Source organism: Callospermophilus lateralis, chromosome 10, assembly GCF_048772815.1.
Source record: "Callospermophilus lateralis isolate mCalLat2 chromosome 10, mCalLat2.hap1, whole genome shotgun sequence".
Lineage (NCBI taxonomy): Eukaryota > Metazoa > Chordata > Mammalia > Rodentia > Sciuridae > Callospermophilus > Callospermophilus lateralis.
In genome coordinates this window covers 40,058,735-40,085,664 of record NC_135314.1, presented here as the reverse complement: position 1 = coordinate 40,085,664, position 26,930 = coordinate 40,058,735, and the positions used below count along the sequence as shown (strand labels likewise).

The following is a 26,930-nucleotide window of genomic DNA, read 5'->3' as shown; positions in this document are numbered from 1 at the left end:
TTGAGTGGCACTGGTTGAGGAGAAGAGAATTTCCCAGAAAAGGAAGACACTGGATGAAAGGAGAAGCAAATGTTCACTAAAAAGGAATCAAATCCTGTTTTTTTTTTCTTTCACTAGCCAATTTACCATATTTCTGATTTTGCTTTGGCTGTCCTTAGCTTGAATTTTAATAACAGTTTCCTCTTGAATCACTTAATTCTTGTCTTCTTATTTTGGTTAGCACTGCTTTGAATTTTAAAACCCATCTCCTTTTTTAGGATAAGCCATCTTAAATTCTTTTTGGCAAGTCCATCTCTATATAAAGTTGCCTTCCTTGCTATGAAAGAAGATCATTTAGGCAACTGTGTGCCCCCCACCAGCTGTAAGGGTATGTGTTCTTTCATTGCATGTATGTTTCGTGGAAAGCTTGAAGGTCACAGTAATTACAGGAGTGTTGATACTGCTCTGACTTTAAAACACAATCAAAATAAAACTAGCAAGATACATCAAGGATTTACAAAAAGTAATAGACATTCAGCAGATTTGAATGTAGTGATTCAGATCCTGGGGTCAAGTAAGAGCTTACTGAATTCAAAAGACCCTATGTCATGTAGAATAAGCTTGGGTTTAAAGAGGGCAGAAGAACAAGACATTTTAGTTTTGGGAAAATTGTGGGAGGGGCAGAGGCCCAGTGAATAATTCCTGGAAAGAGAGGTTAGCAGACACAATGCACACACAAATGGACAGAAGAGAGTGGAGATTAGGAAGAGATAGAAAAGTATCAGGTGTATCACAGCATCCTCAAAGCTCAGGACAGCAGGTTGGGTTGGAGGGAGGTGGCTGTCTCATTTGCTGGTGGACCCAGAAATGGAGAAGAGAATTCTTAGTAACCTCTATGAAAATCCTCCTTCTTCCCACACGTCTTCACCTTACCACTGTTCATTGGCAAGCCTTCAGTTGCAGAATCCTGGATCATATTACCTCTCCTGGAGTACAAATACCTGGAGAGGATGGAATGCAAAACACTAAACTTTTGTTACTGTAGTGTTGAGTGGGTTTAAGGAAATTTCATTTGTCCATTCATATAGTCAACCAATGGACCCAAATTTACTAAGTGCTTACATACTCTAGGCCTGGCATAACGTATGCAAAGGTGAATGAGTTATGGTTCCTTCTAACCCGGAAGACACAATCTAGTTAGGGGAGAGAGATGAGTAAATCGATGTTTAGAGTATGGGGTGACAGGCACCATGATGAGCCCTGCAAAAGGGCTATGGGAGCTATAGGAGGGCATATCAAGCCAGAGAAAAAGCTGTCAGAAAAGTCTTCCCAGAATAGATGAGAATTGAGGCATGAGTAGACATTGGCCAGAAGGGGCCAAGTGAAGGGGAGAAGGAAAATATATCTGGGGAGGAGGTACCATGCAGGGCCAACGCAGGAACCACAGGGAGAAGAGCAGAGGTGCAGTAAAGGAGATGTGTAGTCAGGGAGAGGGGCAGGTCAGGTCATGACAGGTTTTGTTGGGCGAAGCTGAGGGGTAAAACACATGTCACAGGCAGTGAGAAGCCAAGGAGGAAAAGTTAAACAGAAAAACAAAATGATCTGAGATCTCCCTATAGGGTCAAGGTCCCATCAGTCTTTGGAGACCCTCAGGTGGTTTCAAGGAGTTACAGTGAGAAGGAGATAAGGGTCAGAATGAAGGCAGAGGTGGTGGCCTGGGGAGGCCGACTTAAGATGCTGAGTTCTCTCTGAGGGCCTGCAGGGCAGACAGACCTCCCACAGCCCCAGGGAGAGGCTGCACTGCCTAGTGAGAAAGGGGAAGAATGGAGAGTGGGAAGATTGGAAGACAACTACACGGATGTCACACTTCCTTGAGGGTTGACTCTGAGCTTCAAGATTGGGAAGAGAAACAGGAGGTAGTGTGACCCTAGCAATCCTTCATGTGCTCACGCATCCCATTTTAGAGAAATGCCCCAAAACATAATGAATAATTTAAAAGTAAGTCAAGTTCTGAACTTGCAATTTTTGAAGACTTTGAAGGAATTTCACACTACAGTTATTACTAAAATCTCTTTCCCTTACCTCCGGAGCAGACCAGTGTTAGTTTTAAGGTATCTTCCTTTGAAAAATTTTTCAATTTTTATTTTTGGTATTGGGAATTGATACCAGGGGTTCTCTGCCACTGAACTACAACCCTAGTCCTTTTTGGTTTTTATTTTGAGATAGGGTCTCACTAAACTGCCAAGAGTAGCTTTGAACTTGCAATCCCCTTGCCTCAGCCTCTTAGGAGTTGGAATTGCAGGCTTTTCTTTAAATTTTCAAAAGCCCTCTATCTCAGAGGACCAGTTAGAAATAGGAGCCCCTTTCTCTGCAGCCCACATTAGGATGCATGACTTGGAAAGTGTAGCAGGGACTAAGTGAGACTGGGTCCTGGTACCCCTGGTTAGCACAACCTTCAGCGGCTCCTCCTCCACCTCTGGTCTCACAGCTGCTGCCTGTCAGAAGCTCCTGCGTTTCTCCCCTTTCCCTCTGGCTTCTGTATCATGAAAGGCTAAGGAGGAGGCCTGGCTATCCAGATTGCACTGTGACAGCTGTCAGAGAAAGTAGTCTGGAATACACATATGACCACCATTGTCCTGTCACAACAGGCATAGCTTTGATGAGGGGAGCCTCAACATCTGAATACCTTGGGGTGAAGACTGGACCCAGTGTCGGTTTGTGAATTTCTAAGTGGTTGAAACCAGGGAATGTTCAAAATATCTCTAGACAGGGCCAATCTTTGAAATCTGGTCAGTGACAGTAGTCAAAGGGAAGCCAGCCGGCATCCTGGGGGGAAGGGTGAGATGGAAAATGTTCAGAAAAAGAAGGTGATGTGGAACCTCCAGGGCAGTAGCCTGGTCAGGATGTGGCAGTGGACAGTAAGCACAAATGCTGACTTTGCTCCTGACCCTATAGGGAAGTGAGAATCTAAGCAAAGCTCACAAAAGAAGAGTGTGAAGGAAGTGGTGTTTGGTTAGGGGAAGCCAGGTTTTCATCACCAGCAAAGATGTGGGAGATGTACAAAACCAAAAGCAAATTAAAGCAGAGAATAACCACTGTGTTCTGAAATATAAAAATCTCTAGGTCCTGGGATAAACAGCAATGAACATGGAATTCTAATTCAGAGAATTGCTAGGTATTATGTCTCCTTGACACAATGCCTTGGACAAAGTCTCCCAGGAGCTTATTGCTAATTTATTCTCATAGCAGTTAGAGGAGAAGTGTGGGTTTGGAGTTTGGGGTCGAGTAGGCAAATCTGTGGGGCTTACTTGAAATATGGGACTACATTGTATGTGTGGCTTACTTTCCATCCATCCATCCATCCATCCATCCATCCATCTGTCTGCCCAACAACTACTAGAAGTGTCTCCTCTGGGCCAGTAATTTGAATTGAGAGAGAAATAAAATCTAATCCCTTTCTCTCAGATGCTTATTAGTCTAATAGAGAAGACATATTAAAACCAGACCACCAAAGTATATCAGAGAGGCCTGCCTGGAGCCCAGGGTGCTGATGTGAACGTATTGGAAACTGCTAGTCACTGGGTATAGCTGTACTGTAGGATGGGGAAGAAAGTGCACAGACCACATTGTAAAGGACCTTTATGACAGTGTTGACAGGACTCAAGGTTTACTTTTTCTGGGCACCTGTAATATAATCTTCATTGGCCCTTTGCTGTTCAGGATTTCTCTTGTCCAGTTGTATCAGTTGGAACTCTGCATTGCAAGTGACAGACAGTCAGTTCATACTGGTTCAAACATAAAGGAAAAAAAAAGAATTTGTTCATATGCTTTTAGTTTTTTCGTGGAACTAGATTAAACCCAGGACCTCATGCATCCTGGACAAGTGCTCTATCACCCAGCTACACATCCAACTCTTGTTCATGTAATTTTTTTTTTTTTGGTACCAGGGATTGAACCTAGGGGTGCTCAGCCACTGAGTCACATCCCCAGCCAGTTGCTGAGGCTGGCTTTGAACTCACAATCCTCTTGCTTCATCTTCCTGAGCCATTGGGATTAAAGGCATGTGCCACTACCCCTGGCTTGTTCATGTAATTTTAAGACACCCAGGAGTATTGTTTTAGTATAGTTGATCCTTGTCCTCAAACTAATCTCATCAGGACTCAGTCGCATTTTTTTTCCTCTCTCTCATTACTTCTTTCCTCTCCCAGGGAGGGTCTTCACTCAGGGAGGCAAGTATCTTTGAACTTTCATTTCTACCAGTTTAGCAATCTCATGGGAGGAGAGCTTCTGTTCCTCAGTAATTCCAGAAAAGTTCTGGAATTGGCTTTGCTTAGATCAGCTTTGTCGTGTGTCTGTCTCTAACCAGTCACTGTGGCATAGAGGACATAACATGTGACTTGGACTGTGTTCGTGTCTGGTCCAAGAGGTAGGGTCAGCCCCATCCAAACATCCCAGGCTAACAAAGGATGAGAGGTAGCTCCCAATGGAAAATACGGGTACTCCTACTGAAAAGGATAGGAATGGTGCTGGGCAGGCAAAACAAGAACTGCCCATTAGATCTCTGAGACTGAGTCATTGCTGAAGCCTGGCCACAAGTATTGTTATGATTGATGGTCTGTCCTGCCTGGTTGTGCAGATCAAAACAAGCTCTTCTTTCTGTTATAAATTTGAATGGAGTGAGTTACTTGGCATGTTGAGACATCAGCAGTGGTCCTGTAGGTCTTGAAGGACTCTAGTTCCATAGTAATATGGCCAGGTTCTAATATCTCCAAAAGGTCCAGGTGTCCTTGAGGAGTGGTGAACTTAGCCAAGGAGCATGGCAGAAAGCAATTATTTTAAGGTTTGGTAATGCTTAGAGTCCATGATGGCAAGCTCTGGGTTTCCAGTTTTGTCTGTCATCTTGGTGTAAGACTCAGCCAGTGGCTGGGGGTTCAGAGTTAACTTCAAACTCCAGAGAGAAACATAGAGAATTGTTATTCTTGTATCTGTACTGGAAAAAAGAGATGGCCATGAATATTCAAATGCTTCTCTGAAGATGTACTGGTCAGTTCTCCATTATTATAACAAAACATCCAGAGGCTGGATACTTTTTTAAAAAAAGAAGCTATTAAGCTCATCATTCTGGAAGTTCAAGGGTAGGCGTATAGCACTGGCTTGGGTTTGGTGAGGGCCTCCTTGGCTGTGTCACAGAAACAGTGTATCATCGTGGGAGTGCATGCTAGAGGGAGAGAACACATGGTGAGGCAGGAAGCCAGAGAGCACTAGGGAGGGGCCAGTATTGCTCTCCTACAATAACTGTCTTGTGAGAAGTCATCGGTGTCCCATGAGAACCACCTCAATTCCCTCTGAGTGCAGTACCCACATCAGCCCAACCACTTTGCACTAGGATCCATCTCCTAAAGTTCTTACCACCATACACCACCACAAGGAGGACCAAGCTTCCAATCCATGAACCCCTGGGGGACAAACCACATACAAACCTCAGCAGAAGGCATCACTCCAGCTGTATGCAGTTTGCATGTGCACAGCAGATAAGAACAAAATTGTATGCTATTATTATTAATAGAGCTTTGGTGCCAAGCCCTCTTCCAGAACTCCTACCTCCAATGAACTGTGCTACTTAAATATAAACTGTGGTGCCTTTTCTTTGCATCTAAACTAGGGAAAGACTAAGAAGCCAGGATGAGGCCTTCTTTCATCTGAGCTACGTAGGTTAGGAAGAAGAGATTAATTCATTCTCATTCTAGGATTCTAGGAGGCTAGATCTCAGAAGGTGAAAGGGAGACTCTACAGCAAGAGGGAACTTTCCTGGGACATGTCTGCCCGAGCACTGCAGCAATTTTTTTCCTTGACTTTAATCTTTGTTCAATCTCCTTCTCAGATGTGAACCAAGGGAGCCCGTGTAGGGGAGTTGGGGTGACTTCTTTTTAGGGCAATGGTTCTTAAGCTTTACTTTGCAAAGGAATTATAGGTGGAGCCCAGAGAAGCCTAATAAGATACATCTCCCTAACCCTACTGCCGAGGATTTTAATTAAGTAGGTCTGGGGTAGATGGGGTTTGGGATTCTGGGTTCTTAACAGGTACCCAAAGTACTAAGCAGCTGGGCCAGGGAACATGCTTTGTGCCTACCTCCCAAGGCTGCTGTATCTGGAAGCCGAGGATTTAAGCAGGACTCTAGTGTTGAGATGGGATCCACATGATAGGACTGAGGGACAGCTTGAAATCAGAAATTGGACTGAATTGAATGTTTATTTGCTTCCCTTGGTTAGGACTATATGGAAAATGGCAGGTGAAAGATTTCAGTGCCTTGAGCTTAGAGTTGCTGGGAAGCATACAGAGTGATGTCATGCCATACCAGGTCACATTTGCATCTGCTGACTCCCTGCTTTGTTTTGCAGTGGAAACCCCTATGATTGGCTGCATTGGTTTTATATCAAATAATCCCTTTTTAACAATAGTAGTCATTGTGCAGCACAGGATGACTAGTTTGAAACATTATTTTAGCTGATTCCTTACACATTGGACACTTGTATTCTTGAGTAGAACTTCACTTACTTTGTAACTAATGTTAAAGCCAGTCCAACACAGAAGATCTATCTCAGTGAAGCAGAGGAGTCAGTTCTTGGTATAAATGGGAATAGTGATGGGTTTGGAGGCAGAATAGAGTAGAGGCAGGCAGGGAGGAAGCCAGTATAAGATAGTGGAGCTGATGGGGTTTATAGGACTTAGATTGGTGTTTGGAGTTCAGAGCTATGGTGGGTTGGGGAGTGAGTAAGCTATAAATAGTCGAGCTGGGTAAAATGTTCTGAGCTGCTGAGTTTAAGAATTACAGGAGCCCCTAGAACTCATCAAAGTTATAAGTAGAATGCTTGAGTGCATGTGTGTCCTCAAATTTCAGGCTCTGGGATTTGGGGCTGTGATGTGTTCATCATCATGGGGGTGGAGAGCCCATGTCCTCTACAGGGTGCTTAACCATTCTTGGAGTGGCAGATTCCTGTCAAAAACAAAAGCAAAGGAACTAGGAAGGACAAGCTGACTTATACCTTCATTTGCTCATTCCCTCATTTTTTCTGGAAACCAAGTCCCTACTGGGTGGTAGCGCTGGTCTAGTCCTTGGGGATACAGTAGCAAATATGGCAGAACTCAAACCCTCAATCAGTTCACATTCTAGTCAGGGGACAATTGTTAAACCAGTTAACAAGTAGTTCATAGCAGGGTTATGAAGGAAAAATACAGGAAGTGAAGAAAGTGAAGGTGTTAGGGAATGACTATTTTGGTTTGGGGACAGCATCACGGAGAGCTTCTGAGGAGGTGACATTGGGTCAGAGATATGAAGTGAGGAGAGGTTAGAAGGGTGCGGGGCCCAGGCAGAGCTTGACTTCACCCCAGAACACCTTCAGGCTGTGGATGTTCTCATGGCTGATGTGGGAGATGGGCTCGCTGTACTAGGCGTCTGGCTCCATGTTATGAGACCGTTTATGCTGTAAAATGAGGATCCTAATAGCTACCTCTGTTTTACAAGAAACTCATGAGAATTGGTCAGCATCTTTGGAAAGTAGTTTTTATTATACAATATCTTAAATGTATGCTATGAGTTAAATTGTTACCAATTAATCCAGCTGTGTGATCAGAGAACAAAATGTGGGCTGGTACACTTAGGGCTGATGCTGAGCTGACACCCTCCACCCCACCTATACAAAATTTGGCCTTGAACTCTTGCTGATTTTCTTGCACTGTTGAGTTATGGACCAAGTCCAAAATGTTAGGTTCTGGTCATTGCTGATCACCTGTGAGGACCAAACTTTGACTACAGCTTTCCTGGATCTCCCGGCAGGAGCAGCGGGAGGCCTAGAAATTTAATTTTTGAGAAATAGATCTCTCCCCAGTTTTACTTTATTCATATTCAGTATGGTGGCCATGGCCCAGGGCAGTCTATTTAAGTGGCAGAAAAATAAGCAAAAATATCTTGGAAAAGAGCAGTGAAATGCTGGGATTTGGGAATCAAATGTGAGAGAAGGATACTGTTTTTAGAATACTTCCCTCCTTTCTCCCAGGCACAGTTACTGAATTAATGTCTTTAGAGCAACCTGGGTGTTGGTGTTTCCTTGGCTCTGGATGGATGGTGGGCAGAAATATAGCAACTCTGACATCAGTCACACCAGTCATCCAAACACATCAGGCCAAATGCTGCCAGGTCAAGGGTCACAAGCTGAAGTGATGCACAGTCTGCCCAGATACCTCTGGGTATCTCCCAACAGCCTGCTGAGGTCCTATGATCTGGTCTGAAAGGCCTTCCTTGATTGAGTGCTTACCAGGTGCCAGGTATTGTGCTAACCACTTGATGCACATTACCTTGCTTATTCTTCCAAACAATTCACAGAGGCAGTGACTGTTGTACCATTGAACAGAGGAGCAAACTGATGTTTCTTCACTTGCACTGAGTCCTGCAGTGAGAGCTGAGTGTTGAGCATGGAGCCTACTCTGGACTGCAGCCCTTCTCTGCCTTCCAACAGCTATCCAGCAATCTTCTTCCTTGCTTGCCCCTAGACTCCCCAAAACTCCTTTGCTTGTGCACATCCAATTCACACATAGAAAGAAAGCCACAAGTGCTGAGCATTTTCCTACTCCTGGGTTGGCCTTAACTGAAGGCTATCAGCAGTACCCACTGTCATAGCCTATTGGCTTTGCCTCTTTTGGGACCACTCTGAAGTATGTCTCCAGATCCTTGCAGGGTCAGGTTGAAGTGATTTTCTGCATGACTTTGGTCTTACTTGGCCTCCTCCCTTAACACATCCCTAGCATAGGAGGATCTTCTCCAGGTACTAGTTGGTATGGGCTGAGCTGGGGCAGGATGTTATCCAGTGATTGTGAATCCAAGAAAGAATTTGGATGGGGAATCTAGCAGTGACAGCCCAAATAAAAGTCCAAGTGACCCCAGAGAGACCAATAAAATATCACATTGAAATACATATTATTTATTTAAGAGTCCTCCTGTGTGTCAGGTGTCACAGGAGACCATTTCCACTCATACTTCATTAATGTTAGAACATCTCTCCATTAGGGTTTCTTAGTTTTCTTCTGAATGTTGAAGATCACAAATTGTCCCTGACTTAACAATAATTCAATTTGATTTTTTGATGGTGTGAAAGTGATGTGCACTCAGGAGAAATTGTACTTCGACATTTGAGTTTTATTTTTTTCCCCTGTTCACCATGTGCTGTCTCATACTCTGCTGTGGTGCTGGGCAGTGGCTCTGAGTCACACAGCTCCCAGTAAGTCATTTGATCACAACACTAAACCACAGAGGCTCAATAGCACACCGTGTTACTACACTGTGATGTTCAGTAGGTTAGGTGTGTAAAATGCATTTTTTTGTGGGGATTGTACCAGGAATTGAACCCAGGGGTGTTTAACTCTGGGCCACATCCCCAGCCCTTTTTATATTTTATTTTGAGACAGGGTCTTGCTAAGTTGCTTAGGGGCCTCGATAGGTTGCTGAAGCTGGTTTTGAACTTGTGATCCTCCTGCCTCTGCCTCCCAAGCCCCTAGAATTACAGGCATTTGCCACCATTGAGTGGCTTCATTACATGCATTTTTATTCTATGATATTTTCAATTTACTATGGGTTTAGAGACACAAGAATCCATAGAATGTTGAAGAGCACCTGCATATGGTTTCAAAAAAATTCACCTTTCACTAATCTTAAAATCACATTTGAAGTGAAATAGCATTTCTAAATTTGATGCTGGTGGGTTTCCAGAAGTATTGCATCCGTTATGTGAAACTTCATCCAACCCCATGATCATGCCCACTAAATGACCTATTTTCCATGTATTTGAACATAGGATGTTCATGTGGATGATTGAGGGATAATTGCAGATGTGGGTGACCCTGACACCGTGTGCAGGATTGATGCTGTAGAACTGTGCTGCCCAATATGGCACCACTACCACTTGTGACTGTCAAGCATTTGAACTGTGGCCGGTCTCAACCAAGATGATTTTAAGTCTAAAATATACATGTGGGATTTTTGCAGACTTAGTGTGGCAAAATAATAAAAATTATCTTATTAGTAATTTGAAAATATTCCTTTCATGTCAAAATGGTAATATCAGGTCTACACTGGGTTAAGCAAAATAGGTTATTAAAATGGGTTTTCATCTCTTTTTAATTTTTAAAAAGTGTGATGACTGGGACATGTCAAATTACATATGTCATTACAGACCTGCTTAGCAGCACTGCCCTAGAAACTCCAACAAAGGGAGGCTCACAGCCTGAGCTTGTCTAGTTCCTCCAAGCGAGAGGCACTAGCTGAGAAGACATTGTATGGTTGACCAGCAGGATTTTTTAAATGAAATCAGGAGGCAGCAAGGCAAGACCTGCATGACATCACTCTTAAAGGCATATGATTGTGGTTCTGCAGACAGCGCCCTGCTGCTGACCAAGAGGATTATGACTGAAGAAAGTGGCTTGTAAATCGGTCACCTGCCCAAGTGACATCATTGCTTCTTTGGTCCCAGGCTGGGATTTATTAACTTGGTAGCCCTGGAATTCACATTTTCTCTTCCTTTCATGCTGTCATAGTCTTGTGAGAAGAAAGACGCCAGTTGGGGGAAGACAGAAAAAGGAGGAGGAAGGAAGGGTGGGAGGGTCATCATTGGTTAAAGCAACAAGGACAGAGAAAGGAGGACAGAGGGACACCAGAGGGCAAGATCTCACTGGCTAAAACAAAAGCTTTGAGAAGTCAGCAAGTCAAATGATCCCTCCACCCTCGTGGGGTGTGTGTGTGTGTGTATGTGTGTGTGTGTGTGTGTGTGTGTGTGTGTGTGTGTGTGTTTGGACTTTTGGATGTTTGATCCTGGGAAGCCACAATCTACCTTTGTCTTACAGATTAGGTAAAGGGGAAGGGAAACAGATGAGTGACTACAATTCATCTTAAGACAAAATTTATTTCCAGTTGTGATAAATAGGAGGTGTGGGAAAGGAATGGGAGCAGGATATAAGGATATAATCCTCTCTGTGTCTAGATGGACGTCCCAGTTTGGGGACCCCTATTTTTTAATACCAGGACTCTACTCTGGGACCTTCCTATTTCAGTGATTTAGTTGGGAGATAATTGTTCTCTAGGCAATATTCATTTGTACCTGTTCAGGTGTCTGAGACTTACAGAGTTCATTGAAAACTAGCTGGAGAAGTTCCCCAGCAGCCTACTGCCTCGGTTAGTACATTTTCTGGGAAATGTCCCTGGCATTGTCACAAGCCTTGCAGCTCTGTTTGGATGCAGTTAATTCTTGACTCCAGGGGCATCCATCATCAGCAAACTATGGTGAGAATATACCTGTTAAAAATGTTCTCTCTGAGTTCTGCTGCTGTTTACAGACCTTCAATGGCTCCCCATTGTTCACTGAATAAAAACCTAGTGCCTTGGCCTTTTCCAGGACCCTCCACAATCAGTACCCAGGTTTACTTTCCCAGACTCCTCTTACTACCTCCTTTCAAATCCCTTGGACACCAGCTGAATCACATATAGACGCTTATAATGACCCTTTACCATTGTGCTCACATGGGTGACTGGGAGCTGTGGCTCGCTGCCAATGCCCAGCATTTTCAGAGAGTATTGTGTTGTATATCACTAGCTGGGGAGAAGATCAAAATTCTAAATTTGAAGAATGGTTTTTGCCCAATGTTTATGCCTTTTGCACCACTGTAAAGTTGAAAAATCCTGTCAAACCATTATAAATTGGAAATCATCTGTATTTGCTGGTTCTTTTATCTGCTCTTCTTCTTTATGTCCCTTCTACTCATAGTGTTTTTTTACCTGCAAATTCTATCCATAACCTTCACATATCAAAATTTTTCTTCTCCATGAGCAGCCACTCCTGGCTTCCACAGCACATTGTAGTCTTTTATGGCCTTTTGTTTGTGCCTATATATCCCTGCTAAATTGTGAACTATTAGGGTTTGGGGTTAATAGAGACTGTCAGTATTAGTCAACCTGAGCTGTTATAACAAAATATCATATACTCGGTGGCTTAACCAGTAGAATTTTTTTTCCCCCCTACACTTCTGGAGTCTGGAAATCTGGGATCAAGTTGCTAGTATAGTTGGGGTTTTGTGAGGGCTCTCTTCATGGCTTGTAAATGGCCTCCCCTCTCCCTGTGTCTTCATGGTCTTTCCTTAGTATATAAGTGAATGGGGGGGGAGGAGATCTTTTTCTCTTCTGATTTGGATATCATTTTTATAACTTTGTTTAATCTAATTACCTCCTAAATTCCTATCTCCAAATGCAGTGACATTGGGAATTAGGATTTAAACATGTGACTTATGGGAGGAACATAATTCAGTCTATGGCGTTCCACATTTGGTCCTTTAAAGTCATGTCCTTCTTATATGCAAAATACATTGATGACATCCCAACAGCCCCCTAACTCTTAGTTTATTTCATTGTCAACTTCAAAGTCTCATGTAAATATCATCTAACTCCGATATGGGTGAGATTTGAAGAACAACTCATCTTAAGACAAAATTTCTTTCCAGTTGTGGACCTGTAAACCCAAAATACAACAGTGGGACAGGATAGATATTCTCATTCCAAAGGGGAGAAATAGGAAAGATGGAAGAGGTGGTGGTGGTTCCCAAGGAAGGGCCAAACCTAGAAAGGTAAATCACATTTCATTTTAAGGATTGAGAATAATCCTCTTTGGTTTGATGCTGTGCCCTCCAGATCCAAGGAGGTGGCAATATCACTCCCATGCCTGTAAGCGGGAGTCCTGTCCCCAAAGCTTTGACAGAGGCTGTCCCACCTATTGAACCAGGTGGCCCTGATGCTCTATCTCTAAATCACCCTTCAGTGATTGTTTTTTCCTCTTGAGGAATAGTGCATGTTGGCAGTTGAGTACCTGAATCATCTTGTCCCCCACCATCAAGTCCAAGCTCAATAGCTTTTCCTCATTTGCCAAGCCTCCATCCCTTCAGTTAAAACTGGCAGTGTTTCATGTAATCCCATAAGTATTTTATCACCTCAGGTCATTTTATCAAATAATAGCCCTTGGTGCTCCCTTCAGAGCATGCTTTCTCATGTTTTATAATGTTGGTATGCTGAGAATTTCCCTAATCTTTAATTTCTGTTCCTTTTTTGCTTAAAAATCCATCTCCAATTAATTGCTCTCCCTTTTCGTTTTACTAAGCAGTAGGAAGGAAAGCTGTTCCTCAACCCTACTCAGAAATTGCCTCAGCTAAATATCTATTTAATCACATAAGAGTTCTACCTTCGACAAAATACTAGAACACTGTAGTGTTGAGGGGGTTTTTTTTGGCCACTTTATGAGAGCATACCTTTCTTCCAATGTACAATAACATGTTCTCAATTTCCATGTGCGATCTCACCAGAAAGACCTTTAATGCCTATATTTCTATGGACATTCTGTTCAAGGCAATCTAGGCTTTTTATAGCATTCACCTCAAAATCCCTCCAGCTTCCACGCATTACCTAGTCCCAAACCAGCTTTCATGTTTTTAATTATTTGTCATAGGAACGCCCCATTTCTTAGCAACCAAATCCATCTTACCTTGGGTTGCTATAATAAAAGATCATAGAAAGGGTGGATTAACCCACAGAAATGTCCTTTCTCACAGTTTTGGAGGCTGGAAGTGAGATCAGGGTGCCAGTGTGGTTGGGTTCTGGTGGGGGCTCTCTCCTTGGCTTGCAGCTGGTCACTTTCTTACTGTGTCTTCACATGGTGGGGAGGGAGAAAGAGAAGGGGGGGTGGATTTTGTTCTTTTTCTTCTTCTTGTAAGGTTAATAATACTATCAGATTAGGATCTCAATCTTTTGACCTCTTTTAATCTTAATTACCTCCTAAAGACCTATCTCCAAATATAGTCACATTGGAGGTTAGAGTTTCAATGTATGAACAGGGAGTGGGGGTTACAATTCACTTCAGAGCTGCTTAATATTTAAACCCCTCTCATTCCTATCCCAGTATCCTACATAGAGTGAGTGTTCTGTAAGTGCATGTTGAATGGAAAAAAATTGAATTCCAGCGCCTACAAGGAGTGTTTTTTATAAGCTGTGCTTTCTTAGCTTGTAGAATTTCTGAGGTCTCACATCTATTGGAAGGGCCACAAAGAGTGAACAGGTTTTTGTAGGAATGGGCTGAGGGAATTGTCTTAGCTACAGCTATTAAGGATCAGACTCATGGGGTAAGAATGTTGTGAGGCTGTTATTCATCCCCAAGAGAAATTCCATCTAGAATGTAATGCTAACAATCATAATTCTTCTAAGCATTTGGATTTGTTTTAAAAATATCTATCACAAGGATTATGAAATTGTGCATATGACCTAATTGCATTTCTTATGTGTAGGCTGAACCACCTGTGGTGATGGTGCTGCAGCCACGTGGTGGGCATTTTGACCTCAGTCACAGATTAGTTTCATGTTCCCACTCATGGTTTTCTATTGTCTTCCCTCCTATTTTAAATTTACATAATCTTGCCATATTTTTGGTACCTTTAAACAGAATTTGGTTACAGAATTTCAGAAATCTTTTCAGAAGCATAGTAAGATTTAAATGCATTTTAAAAATAAACAAAATTGCTCATACATTCCCTGAGGACTAGCAGCTCAAAAAAACCTAAAGAGTAGGATCAATTAACATATGAGCCCAGTATTGGGTGAAAAAAAAAAGCCTGTGTTTCTTCTTATCTATTAGTTAATGAGTTAATCCTTAACAAACTTTAAAAATAGCTCTTAAAGCCCCATTACAGATGAGAAAGCTGGAGCTCGTGGAAATGAAAAACACATCCCATTTTTGAATTGGTAGGGCTGATGTTCAAACCCTCATTCATCTGATGCTAAAATCAACATTCTTTCAATCCTGTTCCCCTGCTTTCAAGATAGAGGCAAAGTTCATTCCTAGGGAGGATCAGAGCCAAAAATGAGACAGAGTAATGACCTTGAAGAGTTCTGGTCCTGGGAATCCATGGACAAGTGTTCAACCTCTGGGCTGAGGGGCAGCTGCAAGAGCCATTTGCACTGTTGGAGGGAAGCTGGGTTCTGAATGGTATGGCTAAGTTCAGGCCACAGGAGAGCTCGTATGAGAACTGAGTCAGCTACTCCGGAGAATGAGGCAGGAGGATCACAAATTTGAGGCCAGCCTGAGCCTGTTTTAAAACAAAAAATATAAAGGGCTGGGTTTATAGCTCAGTGGTAGAGTGCCCCTGGGTTCAATCCCCAGTACTAAAAAATAAAATAAACATCAAAAAAATCCCCTGTTTGGTACTGGGCAATGAGAAGGAAAGAACAGATGAGGCTTTGAAATTTCCCAAGAAGGATCCCCAGCATTTTGAGTCCATAAAATAGATCTGAAACTGGTCTTGGGGACCACAGTTAGCCTTGGCAGAGCAGGACATTTCATTTCAGGAAGCAATGACTAAATGTCTGATGTGTGGTGGGTGCTGGAAAAACAGCCATAGCCAGGGTTCTGATCTTGGGAACCCCCACTGTTCTAGGAGGACAGACAAGTCTAAAAAGGGATCTCTTTAGGTCTGGAATCAAGGTTCCTAGTAGGATTCATATTCACTCATCTTTCTTCCAGGGCCATGTTCTGCAATGACTTAAAGGAAAAGTATGAGAAGAGGATCATCATTAAAGGGGTGGACGCCGAGACCATGCACACGCTCCTGGACTACACATACACCAGCAAGGCGCTCATCACCAAGCAGAATGTCCAACGGGTCCTGGAAGCTGCCAACCTCTTCCAGGTGTGTGAACAAAGGGGCTTGGTGCTCTTCTCTTAGGCAGGTGAAAGCAGCAGTCCCCAGAGACCTACCTGGACTGGCTCCCAGGCCTGTATCTCACCCCACCACACACACACTTAGCTGGGCCTGTGCTTACTTGAAAGTCAGAAGATGTTCATTTAGAAAATTTATGAGAGGTGGTGAGATGGGACATTGACTCCTTCATGAGATGAAGTCAGGGGATCTGGGTGCCTAGAACGTAGACATGGTTCTTGACTGCAGGCACAATGACACATCTTGCAACAGTCTAACTGGAGCCAGACCTGCAGCTAGTGCTTCATATGCATAACCTATGACTCTCAGCACAACCTGGAGAGGTGATTACTTCCCCATTCATGAGCAGGGAAAATAAGGCCATTCAGAGAATGATTGGCATGGCTGTGATTTGAATCCTGGGTTTTCTGAGTTTTCTGATTCCAGGGTCCACATGCTTTCTACAATACCATGCAATTTCTCAGGCAGTGATGTCTAAGTTCTGGGGGAAGCAGGGCCTGTTGTGATTACACTGTGTAGTGACTGAAAGAACAAGACTGAAAAATATGGGGTATCGTTGAAAACCCTCAGAATTAAGTTTAATTTTAATATAACATGTATTTCTTCCCATCCAATTATGTTGGCTTCAATGTGGTTACAATAATTGTATTTAACTTCATAAAATAATTAGACCCATAGATGATGTCAGTTGCATCCACAATTGTATCAGGGGTCCCAACCCAAGTCACCATCTTTACCTGAATTGAAGTTCACACCATTGAAATTGAGTCTAATGGGTTCAGGCAGAGACTGTCTCATTGCTTGGATGTTGAGACTTATCAGAAACATATACAATATGTATATACAGCATACTTTTTAGTATTTGCAAAACCGAGAGAAAATAGATACTTTCATTCATTGCTGGTGGAAGTGTGTAGAAATTTTCCTGGAAGTCATTTGGAAACAGATATGAAAAACTGAAGGAATAATTATGGATTTTCAAAGTAGTTCATATAAATAGTTCTGTAGTGAATTGGGTTATGTTCCCTAGAAAGATATGTCTGAGTCCTAATCCTTAGAATCTGTGAATGTGACCTTATTTGAAAAGAGGGTCTTTGCAGATGTAATTAAATATCTTGAGATAAGACTATAATAGCTGGTATCTTTGTGAGAGAAAGGAGAGGGGGGTTTTACCTAGAGGCAAAGGAAGCTTAGGACAACAGAAATGTATCCTCTTGGAGTTTTGGAGGCCAGAAGTTCAATATCAAGGTGTCCGCAGGGATGTATTCCTTCTGGAAGCTCTAGGGATGAATCTTTCTTTGCCCCTTCCAGTTTCCGGTGGGTTCTGGCATTTCTTCCATCGTGACCACAGCTAATCTCTGCAGTTGTGGCCACATTGCCTCTTCTTTGTCCACAGGTCCCTGGAGGTGTCTGTGTTTTATAAAGGTACATCTGAGTACATTTAGGTAGCATGCTGAGGAGAAACACCTCCTCTCAAGCTCCTTGCCTTAATCATGTCGTGTGTCATATAAGTAATATTCACTCCTTTGCCACACAGGGTAGTATTTATAGGTTCTGGGGATTATGGCCTGAACACAACTTTTGGGGGCCCAACATTCCACCCACCACAGAGGGTTTCTTCAAATACCCTCTGGTGATTTGATTCTTGGTAATCTAGTCATGTTTTGGATAGAGGCCTTGATATGCTAGTTTGAAGCTCAGTGTACATAGGCCAGGGTGGAAGGCCAGTGGACAGGAGAGTTTTTCCAGTGCTCTTAGCTAGTCTGCCAGTTTTCTTTTTATAGGGGGTTCCCAAATGTTAGAACCTATTGGGCTTTTCCTAGGATTGCTCAGTTTCTCCAGATAAGGCTCCTTTCTCCTGCTCCAGGGTTATAAGCCAACTGCATGTATTAGTTTGTGTGTGTGTGTGTGTGTGTGTGTGTGTGTGTGTTGTGTGCAAACCTTCACTTAACCCCTATATTTTCAATATGATGCCTGCATGTGTCTTCCTCAGGTTCTGGTGTCCCTGAGTCTACAGCTTCTTTCTCCAGAAATTAAATCTTCTTTTCTAGTGGGAGTGGGATAGGAATTATTAGACCATAAGAAGATAGGGGGTGAAAGGAGGCACAGGAACTTCTTCATCTGTCCCCCTGCTGTCACTGGCGCCTACCCTGGCCTTCCTTCTTCCATAAGACCTCAATAGTCCTGCTCTTTTGGGTTCAGAGGGGCAAGCTTGTTCCCCTTTAGGCCTGACCTTCCCTCTCAGCAGAGTCACTTGCCAGTCTCTTGTTTTCTGCGGTTTGGGGTTACTGATGCCGCCTGGTTTCATTGAGGATGGTGTTTTATGTTTCTGTTTTTTGTTCTCCTTTCAGTTTTGGGTGATTTTTCAAGAGATAAAAACTCTTACGATATTAAAGACTATGATCTTTTATAATGTCTTTTGAAAATATTTGTCACTGGTCATTTGACTCATAATTTTTAATTACAGCTTTATTCCACGTACAAAAGTATTTAGTCAGATCTATTCATCATTTCCTTATTTTTTTGCTTTTGGTATACATTTTTAGAAGGGCTTATTTAGAAGGGCCTTCCATTGCTCATTCTTATGCTTATTCACTTATAACATTTAATCTTTTGTATTTACAGCTTTGATATTTAAATGTTTATATATCTGGAATTATTTTGGCATCAAATATTTTCTTCTCCAATTCCCTTCTCCACCTCCTCCTTTGCTTCCTCCTCTTCCTCTTTCTCTATCTTCTCCAGGTGATGAGCCTCAATAGAGAGGTTGGTTTTTAACAAGAGAAGTGGGAGAAGGAAGATAGGATAGAGACAGGACAAGCTCTGTTCATTGTTTTTTTTTTTTTTTTTTTTTTTTTTAAGATCTAGTCTTTTTTTTTTTTTTTTTTTAAGAGAGTGAGAGAGGGAGAGAGAGAGAGAGAGAATTTTAATATTTATTTTTTAGTTTTCGGCGGACACAACATCTTTGTTTGTATGTGGTGCTGAGGATCGAACCCGGGCCACACGCATGCCAGGCGAGCGCACTACCGCTTGAGCCACCTCCCCAGCCCCTCTGCTCATTGTTGATTCCTCTACTCTGGTAATCCAACCTTAAAAATTTTCCAAATCTCTTTCTAAGAAAAAAAAAAAAAGTAAGTTTCTCCCTGAGGCTATTTTAAGAAAACTAGAGAAACAATCTGTGGACTTCTGGGTCTCCATTTAACCTACTGATTTCTCTGGACTACTTGCTACGAAGTCTCAGATATGAAAAACTGGTCACAAAAAATAAAAAGGAAAGTCAAACTTGAAAAAACAAACTGGGACTCCTTTCATGTGTTAAGGATAAAAATTAATAGGTCACTGAAATCACTTCATAGTTTTAAAAGAATTATTCTTTGGAATGGGTAAAACATGCCCATGTTCCAATTTCAGGAAGGCTGAAGGGAAGGCAGTGAGGGTTCACCATTGTCACTCCTAGTGAGGTCTCTCTGTTCTTTCTGCTCTATGTGCATACAAGACGATGTACACATATACCAGTCCCATTCATTGCTCTCATTTTACAGACACAGATGTTGGTATACTCTATTTCACATCCTGCTTTGTTTTATAATATATTTTGGAGATTGTTACAGGTCGGTGTGTGTAGAGCATTGTGTTTTCAATAGCCACATAATATCATTAAAGTCTCCTGAGATGGGACATGTTCTCCATAATGGTCTCAAATACGGCAGGGAGGGTAGAGGGGAAAAACCATGGGTTCAGAGTCAAGCAGATTTGGGTTTAAACCCCAAGCCAGCCATTTGTTTGCTGTGTGCTTGTGGACAAGTTACTTTTCTGAGCCTCAGCTTTCTTGTTTGTAAAATTAAGATGTAAAAATTAAGTTGTTTGTAAAAAATTAGCTGTCCTTCCAAGGAGCAATATTTTGAGGATCCAATGAGATGATGTTTGCAAAGTACCGAACATATAATAGATGCTGAAGAAAAGTCTCTTCCCATAATTTGTGTGTTAATTTTTACTTTACTTTGCATAGTTTGTGCCTTGGATAAACTGGCTGACACTGAGCTACAAGAACATTTCCCTAAGAATCCCTAAGTTTTTTTCTTTTTTTTTGGTACTGAAGATTGAACCCAGGGATGCTTAACCACTGAGTCACATCCCTAGCCTTATAAAGTTACCAAGACTGACCTCAAACTTGCAATTCTCCTGCCTCAGCCTCCTGAGATACTGAGATTACAGGCCTGCACCACCATTCCTGACAACATCCCTAAATCTTTTTGGTGTTATCCCCCCACCCCAAATTAGGATTATAAAGTACCATGTTTAAGTTTATTTATTTTTTTATCATGTCCACGTGGTATGAAGTGAACAGATGCTTTATTTCAATCAATTCAGTCATAGGTAAAGAAAAGTGTGCTGGAGTTGATATTTATGGTCATTTTTGAACACCCACAGAAGCCGGCACCTCCTTCGTTGAATTGAAATCAATGGCTGTGAGATTCTCACATGTCCCCTACCCCACCTGATAGTAAAGGTTTCTTCACACCACAGAGGTGACTCAGTTTGTTTTCTGCCTGTCCCTTTAGGTCTTCTCTTAGTCTCTTTCTGTTACCCATCAATTGTGTTTTTCCCAGAATTTTCCAGTCCAGAAAGGGCCAAATCGTTGACCAAGTCAGTTAACACTCGCTGTTTGGGAAGAGCAACTTCATTAGCTGCTGGCCAGTGTGCAGACTGGTGGCTCAAACCAATCAGGTATGGCTTGATATGGGACAGTTTCTGTCAGGAACTGTGTACAAGTACTGACTGATCTACCCACTACAGGACTTTTGAAGCAAGTTGACCAAAATTTATTGGTTGGTTATAGGAGAAACAGCTCTTCTCTGAGTACTTTTTGGAGAGATAAAGGTAAGAGAGACATCTAAAAGGAAAGGACCAGGGGACCTTTTCTGTGAGATGATGTCTTTGAGATGAATATCACCTAGCAGGGTGCCTTAACTGGACCTCCAGGCTCTGAGTTCTAGGTAAGCAGCCAGTAAGAAGCTATGAACACCGGACAATGATTGTATAAAGTTGGCAAAATTTCTCAATCTTGGAGAACTTCACCATGCTCATTACTTTTGTTTTTACTCATTTACTTTCACTTTTTCATTTTCTTATAAAAACTCATGAAAAAAAAATCAGGGCTTGGGAGCTTATCTACAAGGCAGTAAGAAGATGTAAGTTCAGGGTGGCCATATCCTGTATTTAATCTTGGAAGAGAAAGATTTTTAAAATACAGAGCAGTTGGTTAGAAGCAACAGCTTAGAAGAAGAAAAACAGAAAACAAAAATCAACACAGGTGGTTCTCTGTGAGGAAAGAAAGGGGGATGCTGGTCATCTTGCCTGGCCTGGGAAGAGTCACATGATACCTCCATGGTACCCTAAGAGCAGCGACATGACTTCTTTTCATGGTGACCATTTGAGGAGACTTTGGTGAAGATTCCAACGTTGCTTATTTTCTAGTTAGTTCTTCTGTGTGTGACAAATGAATGCTCGTGAGACCTATGTGGAAGACAGTCTTGTGGCCAGTGGCCGAACCAATTGCCTAGGTTGGCTCCTGACTTTCTAATCCATGGAACATAGTAGACACTCTATAAATATTGGTTGGATGAGTGAATGTGTGAATGAATGTGTGAATGTGTCATTCTTGTTTATTACTACGGAGTAGTAGGACTTCCTCATAAACTACTTAAGAACTCAATGAATATTACTTGGCCTGGCTCTTAGAAATGTCATGGCTGAGTAGAGGAGGAAGAATTCCACATGCTAATACCAATAAATTGCTTCAATTTAAAGTATCTACTAAGCCCACACACATAGTAAAAAGTAGGTAATGTGCAAATAGATTTCTGTTGTCATTGACGGGGGACCCACAGATTAGATTATATCCACTTAACACTGGAGTAGCTGATCACCCTAGGTAAGAAAATCAGCTCAACTATTTCTTTTTTCTTTTTTGGTACCAGGGATTGAACTCATATGTCATATTCCCAGCCCTATTCTGTATTTTATTTACAGGCAACGTCTCTCTGAATTGCTTAGTGTCTCACTGTGACGGAAGCTGGCTTTGAATTTGTGATCCTCTTGTTTTAGCCTCCTAGCTGCTGGGATTTCATGTGTGCGTCACTGCTCCTGGCTCAACTGTTTCTTTACTGTCATCTGGATAAAGTCTTAACACTCTTCAGATGAGGAAACTGTGGCTCAGAGACAGTTCAGTTCATCAAGTGGTGAAGCTATGATCTGGAGTTTAAATCTAGCACTTCTGACTCCATATTAGGCTTCTAACCCCTACCCCCAAAGCCTCTAAACAAAGATTCCCAAAGTGCTCTCACCCAGTGGCTGATCCAAGCACATTCCAGACAGGAAAGAGGAACATTGAACTGGACCTCACAGACTGGGTAAGAGTTCAACAAGTGGTGGCAGGGTTGAGGGGAAAGTACTCCAGGCAGCGTCTCTCTGTACTTGTCCCACCTTAGTGATTGGAGCTTTTGCAGGTCTTGCCTCCTTCCTTTCCTGCCGTCTCCTTACGGCTTCCAGGAACAAGCAGACCTCTCAAATAAGACTAAAGCAAGGACTGGAAGGAGGGGGATGAGAGCATCCTAAGGGACTGGGGGCAGTAACTCCAAGGCCACTTAGTCATTAGGGTTGATGGAATGCTGATTTGGACTAAAATAATACTTCAGTTACTGTGGAGCGGATTTGTAGGCACCTCAAGGGAGATGAAGGATCACGTGGGAGAAGTCTCTAAGGTCTTAAGGTTTTGGAGAATGTAAAGGGGAAGGGAAGAGGAGATTGGAGATGAGAAACATTAGGGTGCATCCTCTTTTTAAATTTTTTATTAACATGTGTAAACTATATATATTAATGGAATTTAGTGTGATATTTTCATATAGGCATCCAGGATGCACTGATTAAATCCAATTTTTTTCACCCTTCCCTTACCCCTTCTCAATCTAGTAATCCCAGTTTGATTTTTCAAAGTTTCCACATATGAAAATACAAAATATTTATCTTTCTGCGTAAGTTCTATTTATCTTGCTGAAAACGATGGAATTTCATTCTTAATTTAAGACTGAATAGTATTCCATTGTGTATTTATACCACATTTTCTTTATCCATTCACCTATAAATGGGCATCTATGCTGATTCCATTTTAGCTATTGTGAATAGTGCCTCAATGAACATGGGCACGCAGGTATCTCTTTGGTAAACTGATTTCATTTCATTTTGATATATAAAAAGAAGTGGGATGGCTGGATCTATTTTTATTTTTTTGAGGAAGAATAAAATTAGCTAGATGGGGTTTTATCAAACTCAGAAGCTTCTGCATATCACAGGAAACAATCAATAGAGTGAAGAGACAACCTATAGGTGGGGGAAAATATTTGCAAATTACTTATCTGACAGAGGATGAATATCCAGAATATAAAAGGAACTCAAAAAACTTTAAAATGTAATCCAATTAAAAGTGGACATATAATCTGAATAGCAAGATATTTTTCAAAAGACAAAATACAAATATATCTTTTGTCAGACCTTTTGCTAGTTGCTGCTGGAAATACAAATATATCTGCCTCTTTGGGACAGATATTTCTCATGGGAACTGCAGTCATGTCTCAAGTGGTTTCTTTGATCATATTTTTGGTCTCTCTGAAAGAGAGACAGGTGCTGGCTGTATGCAGTCTTTTGTTCACATGTCTCCCCAAACAGGAAGTTGGCAGTTTGTTGCCATTGTCTGTCATCTCAGCTCTAACAAGTTCATGTGTCATGGGTATACTCTGAGAAAGAACATTTACCCTAAAGTCTTGCAAAATCTTGTGGCAAAGCAAAAAAAAAAAGTATTAAAAAATAAATTCTTGTTCTCATGATTGCCCTGCACATCACATCAACCAATTTCTAGTTTTTGGTCAGGATCATGGGATGCTGACACTCAAAAATGTTGTTAAAACATATTTTGGAGAGACATAGATAACTTGGAGCCCCCTGCCCACCCTGTGCTCATAAAGCTGTTTGATATTCTTCTGGCATTTTGTTAGCTTGACAGTGCACGTTACACTGTTAGAGTAATGTTGAGTGAGGAGAGTTAGCAAGAAGAAATGGTGTATGTGTGCGCATGGGTGTGTGTGCATGTGTGTGCATGTGCCTGTGTGTGAACACTTATATGTAGTTCTGGGGACTGAACACAGGGCCTCAGAAGTGCTCTCCTAAGCCTGTAAGCAGAAATTGTGAGGGTCATTTTGCTGCCACTAGTTGAATGACTTCAGGCAACATTCTCTCTCTCTCTCTCTCTCTCTCTCTCTCTCTCTCTCTATATATATATATATATATATATATATATATATATGATATATATATGTGTGTATGTATATGTGTATATATATATGATATATATATGTGTGTATGTATATGTGTGTATATATATATATATATATATATATATATATATATATATATTTGTGGATGGACACATACCTTTATTTTGTTTATTTAGTTTTTTTTTTTTTAAAGAGAGAGTGAGAGAGAGAGAGAGAGAGAGAGAGAGAGAGAGAATTTCCAATATTTATTTTTTAGTTTTTGGCGGACATAACATCTTTGTTTGTATGTGGTGTTGAGGATCGAACCCGGGCCGCACACATGCCAGGCGAGCGCGCTACCGCTTGAGCCACATCCCCAGCCTATTTAGTTTTTTAATGTGATGCTAAGGATTGAACCCAGTGCCTCACATGCAAGCGCTCTACCAATGAGCCAAAACTTCAGCCCTCGGGCAACATTCTTAACTCTGAATTCTTGACTCTTTCTTCTATACAAATGGTAATACTAATATCCTCTTTGTTTACTTGTTGAATGAAATAACAGATAGAAAAGTGTCTAGCACAGATCTTAGTACATGCTAGGTGTCTGAGAAATGGTTCCTTCTATCTCTCCTTCCCCCTTTTCTCTTCTTTTGTTCCTGCTGGAAATAAAAACACAAATATGACCTAGAACCTGCCTTTGAGATGCTAGTCTCAACTGGCCAGAGTGCAAGGCAGAACACAGGTGCTCCACAGAAGGGGCAGGTATATCCCAGTGGAGCAGAGAGGAGAGAAGAATTCACTTTGTGTTGGGGAATTGGAAGCTATCAAAGAGGGGGAAAATAAAAACCCATAGAGAGGTAGAATTTGTCTACTTCTTTTCCATCCCCTGATTTTCCATTTCCTTCCTTTCTTTTTTTTAATATTTATTTTTTAGTTTTTGGTGGACACAACATCTTTATTTTATTTTTATTTGGTGCTGAGGATCGAACCCAGCGCCCTGTGCATGCCAGGCCAGAGCGCTACCGCTTGAGCCACAACCCCAGCCCCCTCCTTTCTTTTTACACAATTTTGACCCAGAATTTAAAATGTCCAGAGTTGGGGAAGGTTCCAAGCCCAGCCTGACCAGACAGGGCTCCATTTCTCTCAATGTGGCTCTCCCTCATTTGTTGGCTCTGTCCTCAGGTGGATGAATACCAGGGAGTAACTCAATGTCCTCTGAAAACTCAGTTCTCAGAAAAATGCTACATGCACAAACAAGGGTTTGTGTACACTTGTAGGGGTTCACAGACTGTCTGAAGCCAAACCATTGGTCTCTGCTTTAATACCTGTGAGTGAAGAAAAAATCCCTATGGAGGTCTTCTATCCTTAGCATGGTAATGTCATCAGGTATCATCACCCCTTCCTCCTTCTTGGGTAAACTTAAAAGGAACCTGTGTTGAAAAATCAGGCGAGCTATTCTGAGTCATTCCTTAAAAGTCAGGCTCTTGAGGAATGTGGGATTTTAACAGAGTCTTGGAAAAGCAGGATTGTGCGGGCCAAGCAGATGGCGTGAGCATCAGAAGGCACAACAGGGATTCTCAGGGAATGTCTGGAGGTGAGGCAGTGGGTCTAGCTGTGGCTGCAGCACTGTGAGGGAGGGTCATGGTGATGTCAAGAGCCAGCTTGTGGACGGCTTTGAGGGGTTGGAGGAGGACTATTTTTGGTTTCAGACAGTGGACTCACTGGACTTGGGTACATAGCACTGGTCACAGTTGTAATTGTACATTCTTTGTGTGATTAATTGATTAGTGTCTTCTGTTCCTCTGGTCTATCAGCTCTCATGTCCCAGGAACCATCTGTATCTAGCATGAGTCAAGAATGTCCAACTTAATGGATACTCAATATATATTGGTTTATGAACGGGTAGATTAATGGCTGAATTAACAGTTTCAGAGTGGAAAGAGAAAAGCTTGGATCAATGTTTCTAACAAACATGGGCTTTAGTACTTGATTTGATTTTGTCTCTGTTTCCTTTTTCGTTTATCAATGGGTGTCACACAGGGATGGAAATTGGCATCTTGTTGGTCCATCCTTCCTGTGTTGGGGCAGATTAGATTGAGCTCTGCGGTGAAGTGTACAAATGATCTGCCAGTTCCTGTCCCCCCCCCCCACCCCAGATCTTCCACATGTTATTTGACCTGAAGCACCTTGAAATAATGCAAAAACACACAGTTTTGGAATTAGATGAGATTAGTTCATTCTTTTACTCTATTTCTTTTTTCTTTTTTTTAAAGTACTTATTTTTTAGTTTTAGATGAACACAATATCTTTATTATTTTTAAAATGTGGGTGCTGAGGATCAAACCCAGTGCCTCATGCATGCTAGGTGAGCACTCTACCACTGAGCTACAACCCCAGCCCTGGCTCTATTTCTTATTAGCTTCATCTGTAAACAAGGAATGATCCCAAATATCTATTTTATCATGTTATTGTGATGATTAAATAACTCTTAGTATAAAGAGTTTGGCATATAGTAGGTGTCTTTGTTTTGTTTTTTACATTTAAGTTGATTTTTTTCTCATTGTGTACTTTAAAACCACAAGAAAATATTTTTGTAAGTTTTCCTTGATTTTAAAATGGTCATGTTTAGTAGGGAAAACATTGTCTATACAGCAAAATATTAAATAGTCAAACAAAACATTTTATTTACAATCATTATTAGCATTTTGTGTATTTCCTGTTATGGTCTTTGCTCCTGAGAAACTTTGTCTATTTTAAAAAGGTAATTCCTATACACAATGAGAGAGGCTACAAAAGGGTAAGCAATGAAAAGTAATTCTCCCTTTGACCCTGAACCCAGCCATTAGGTTC

General features: G+C 41.7%; 1 protein-coding gene across 1 annotated transcript in view; it reads left to right on the top strand.

The window, feature by feature from the left end:
• Klhl6 (kelch like family member 6) overlaps positions 1 to 26,930 on the top strand; it is a 57,440-nt gene that overhangs the window by 13,136 nt on the left and 17,374 nt on the right. The window contains exon 2 of the mRNA XM_076867904.2: positions 15,576 to 15,741. Within this exon, the coding sequence (XP_076724019.2) occupies positions 15,576 to 15,741 (166 nt within the window). The remainder of the gene's footprint in view (positions 1 to 15,575; positions 15,742 to 26,930) is intronic.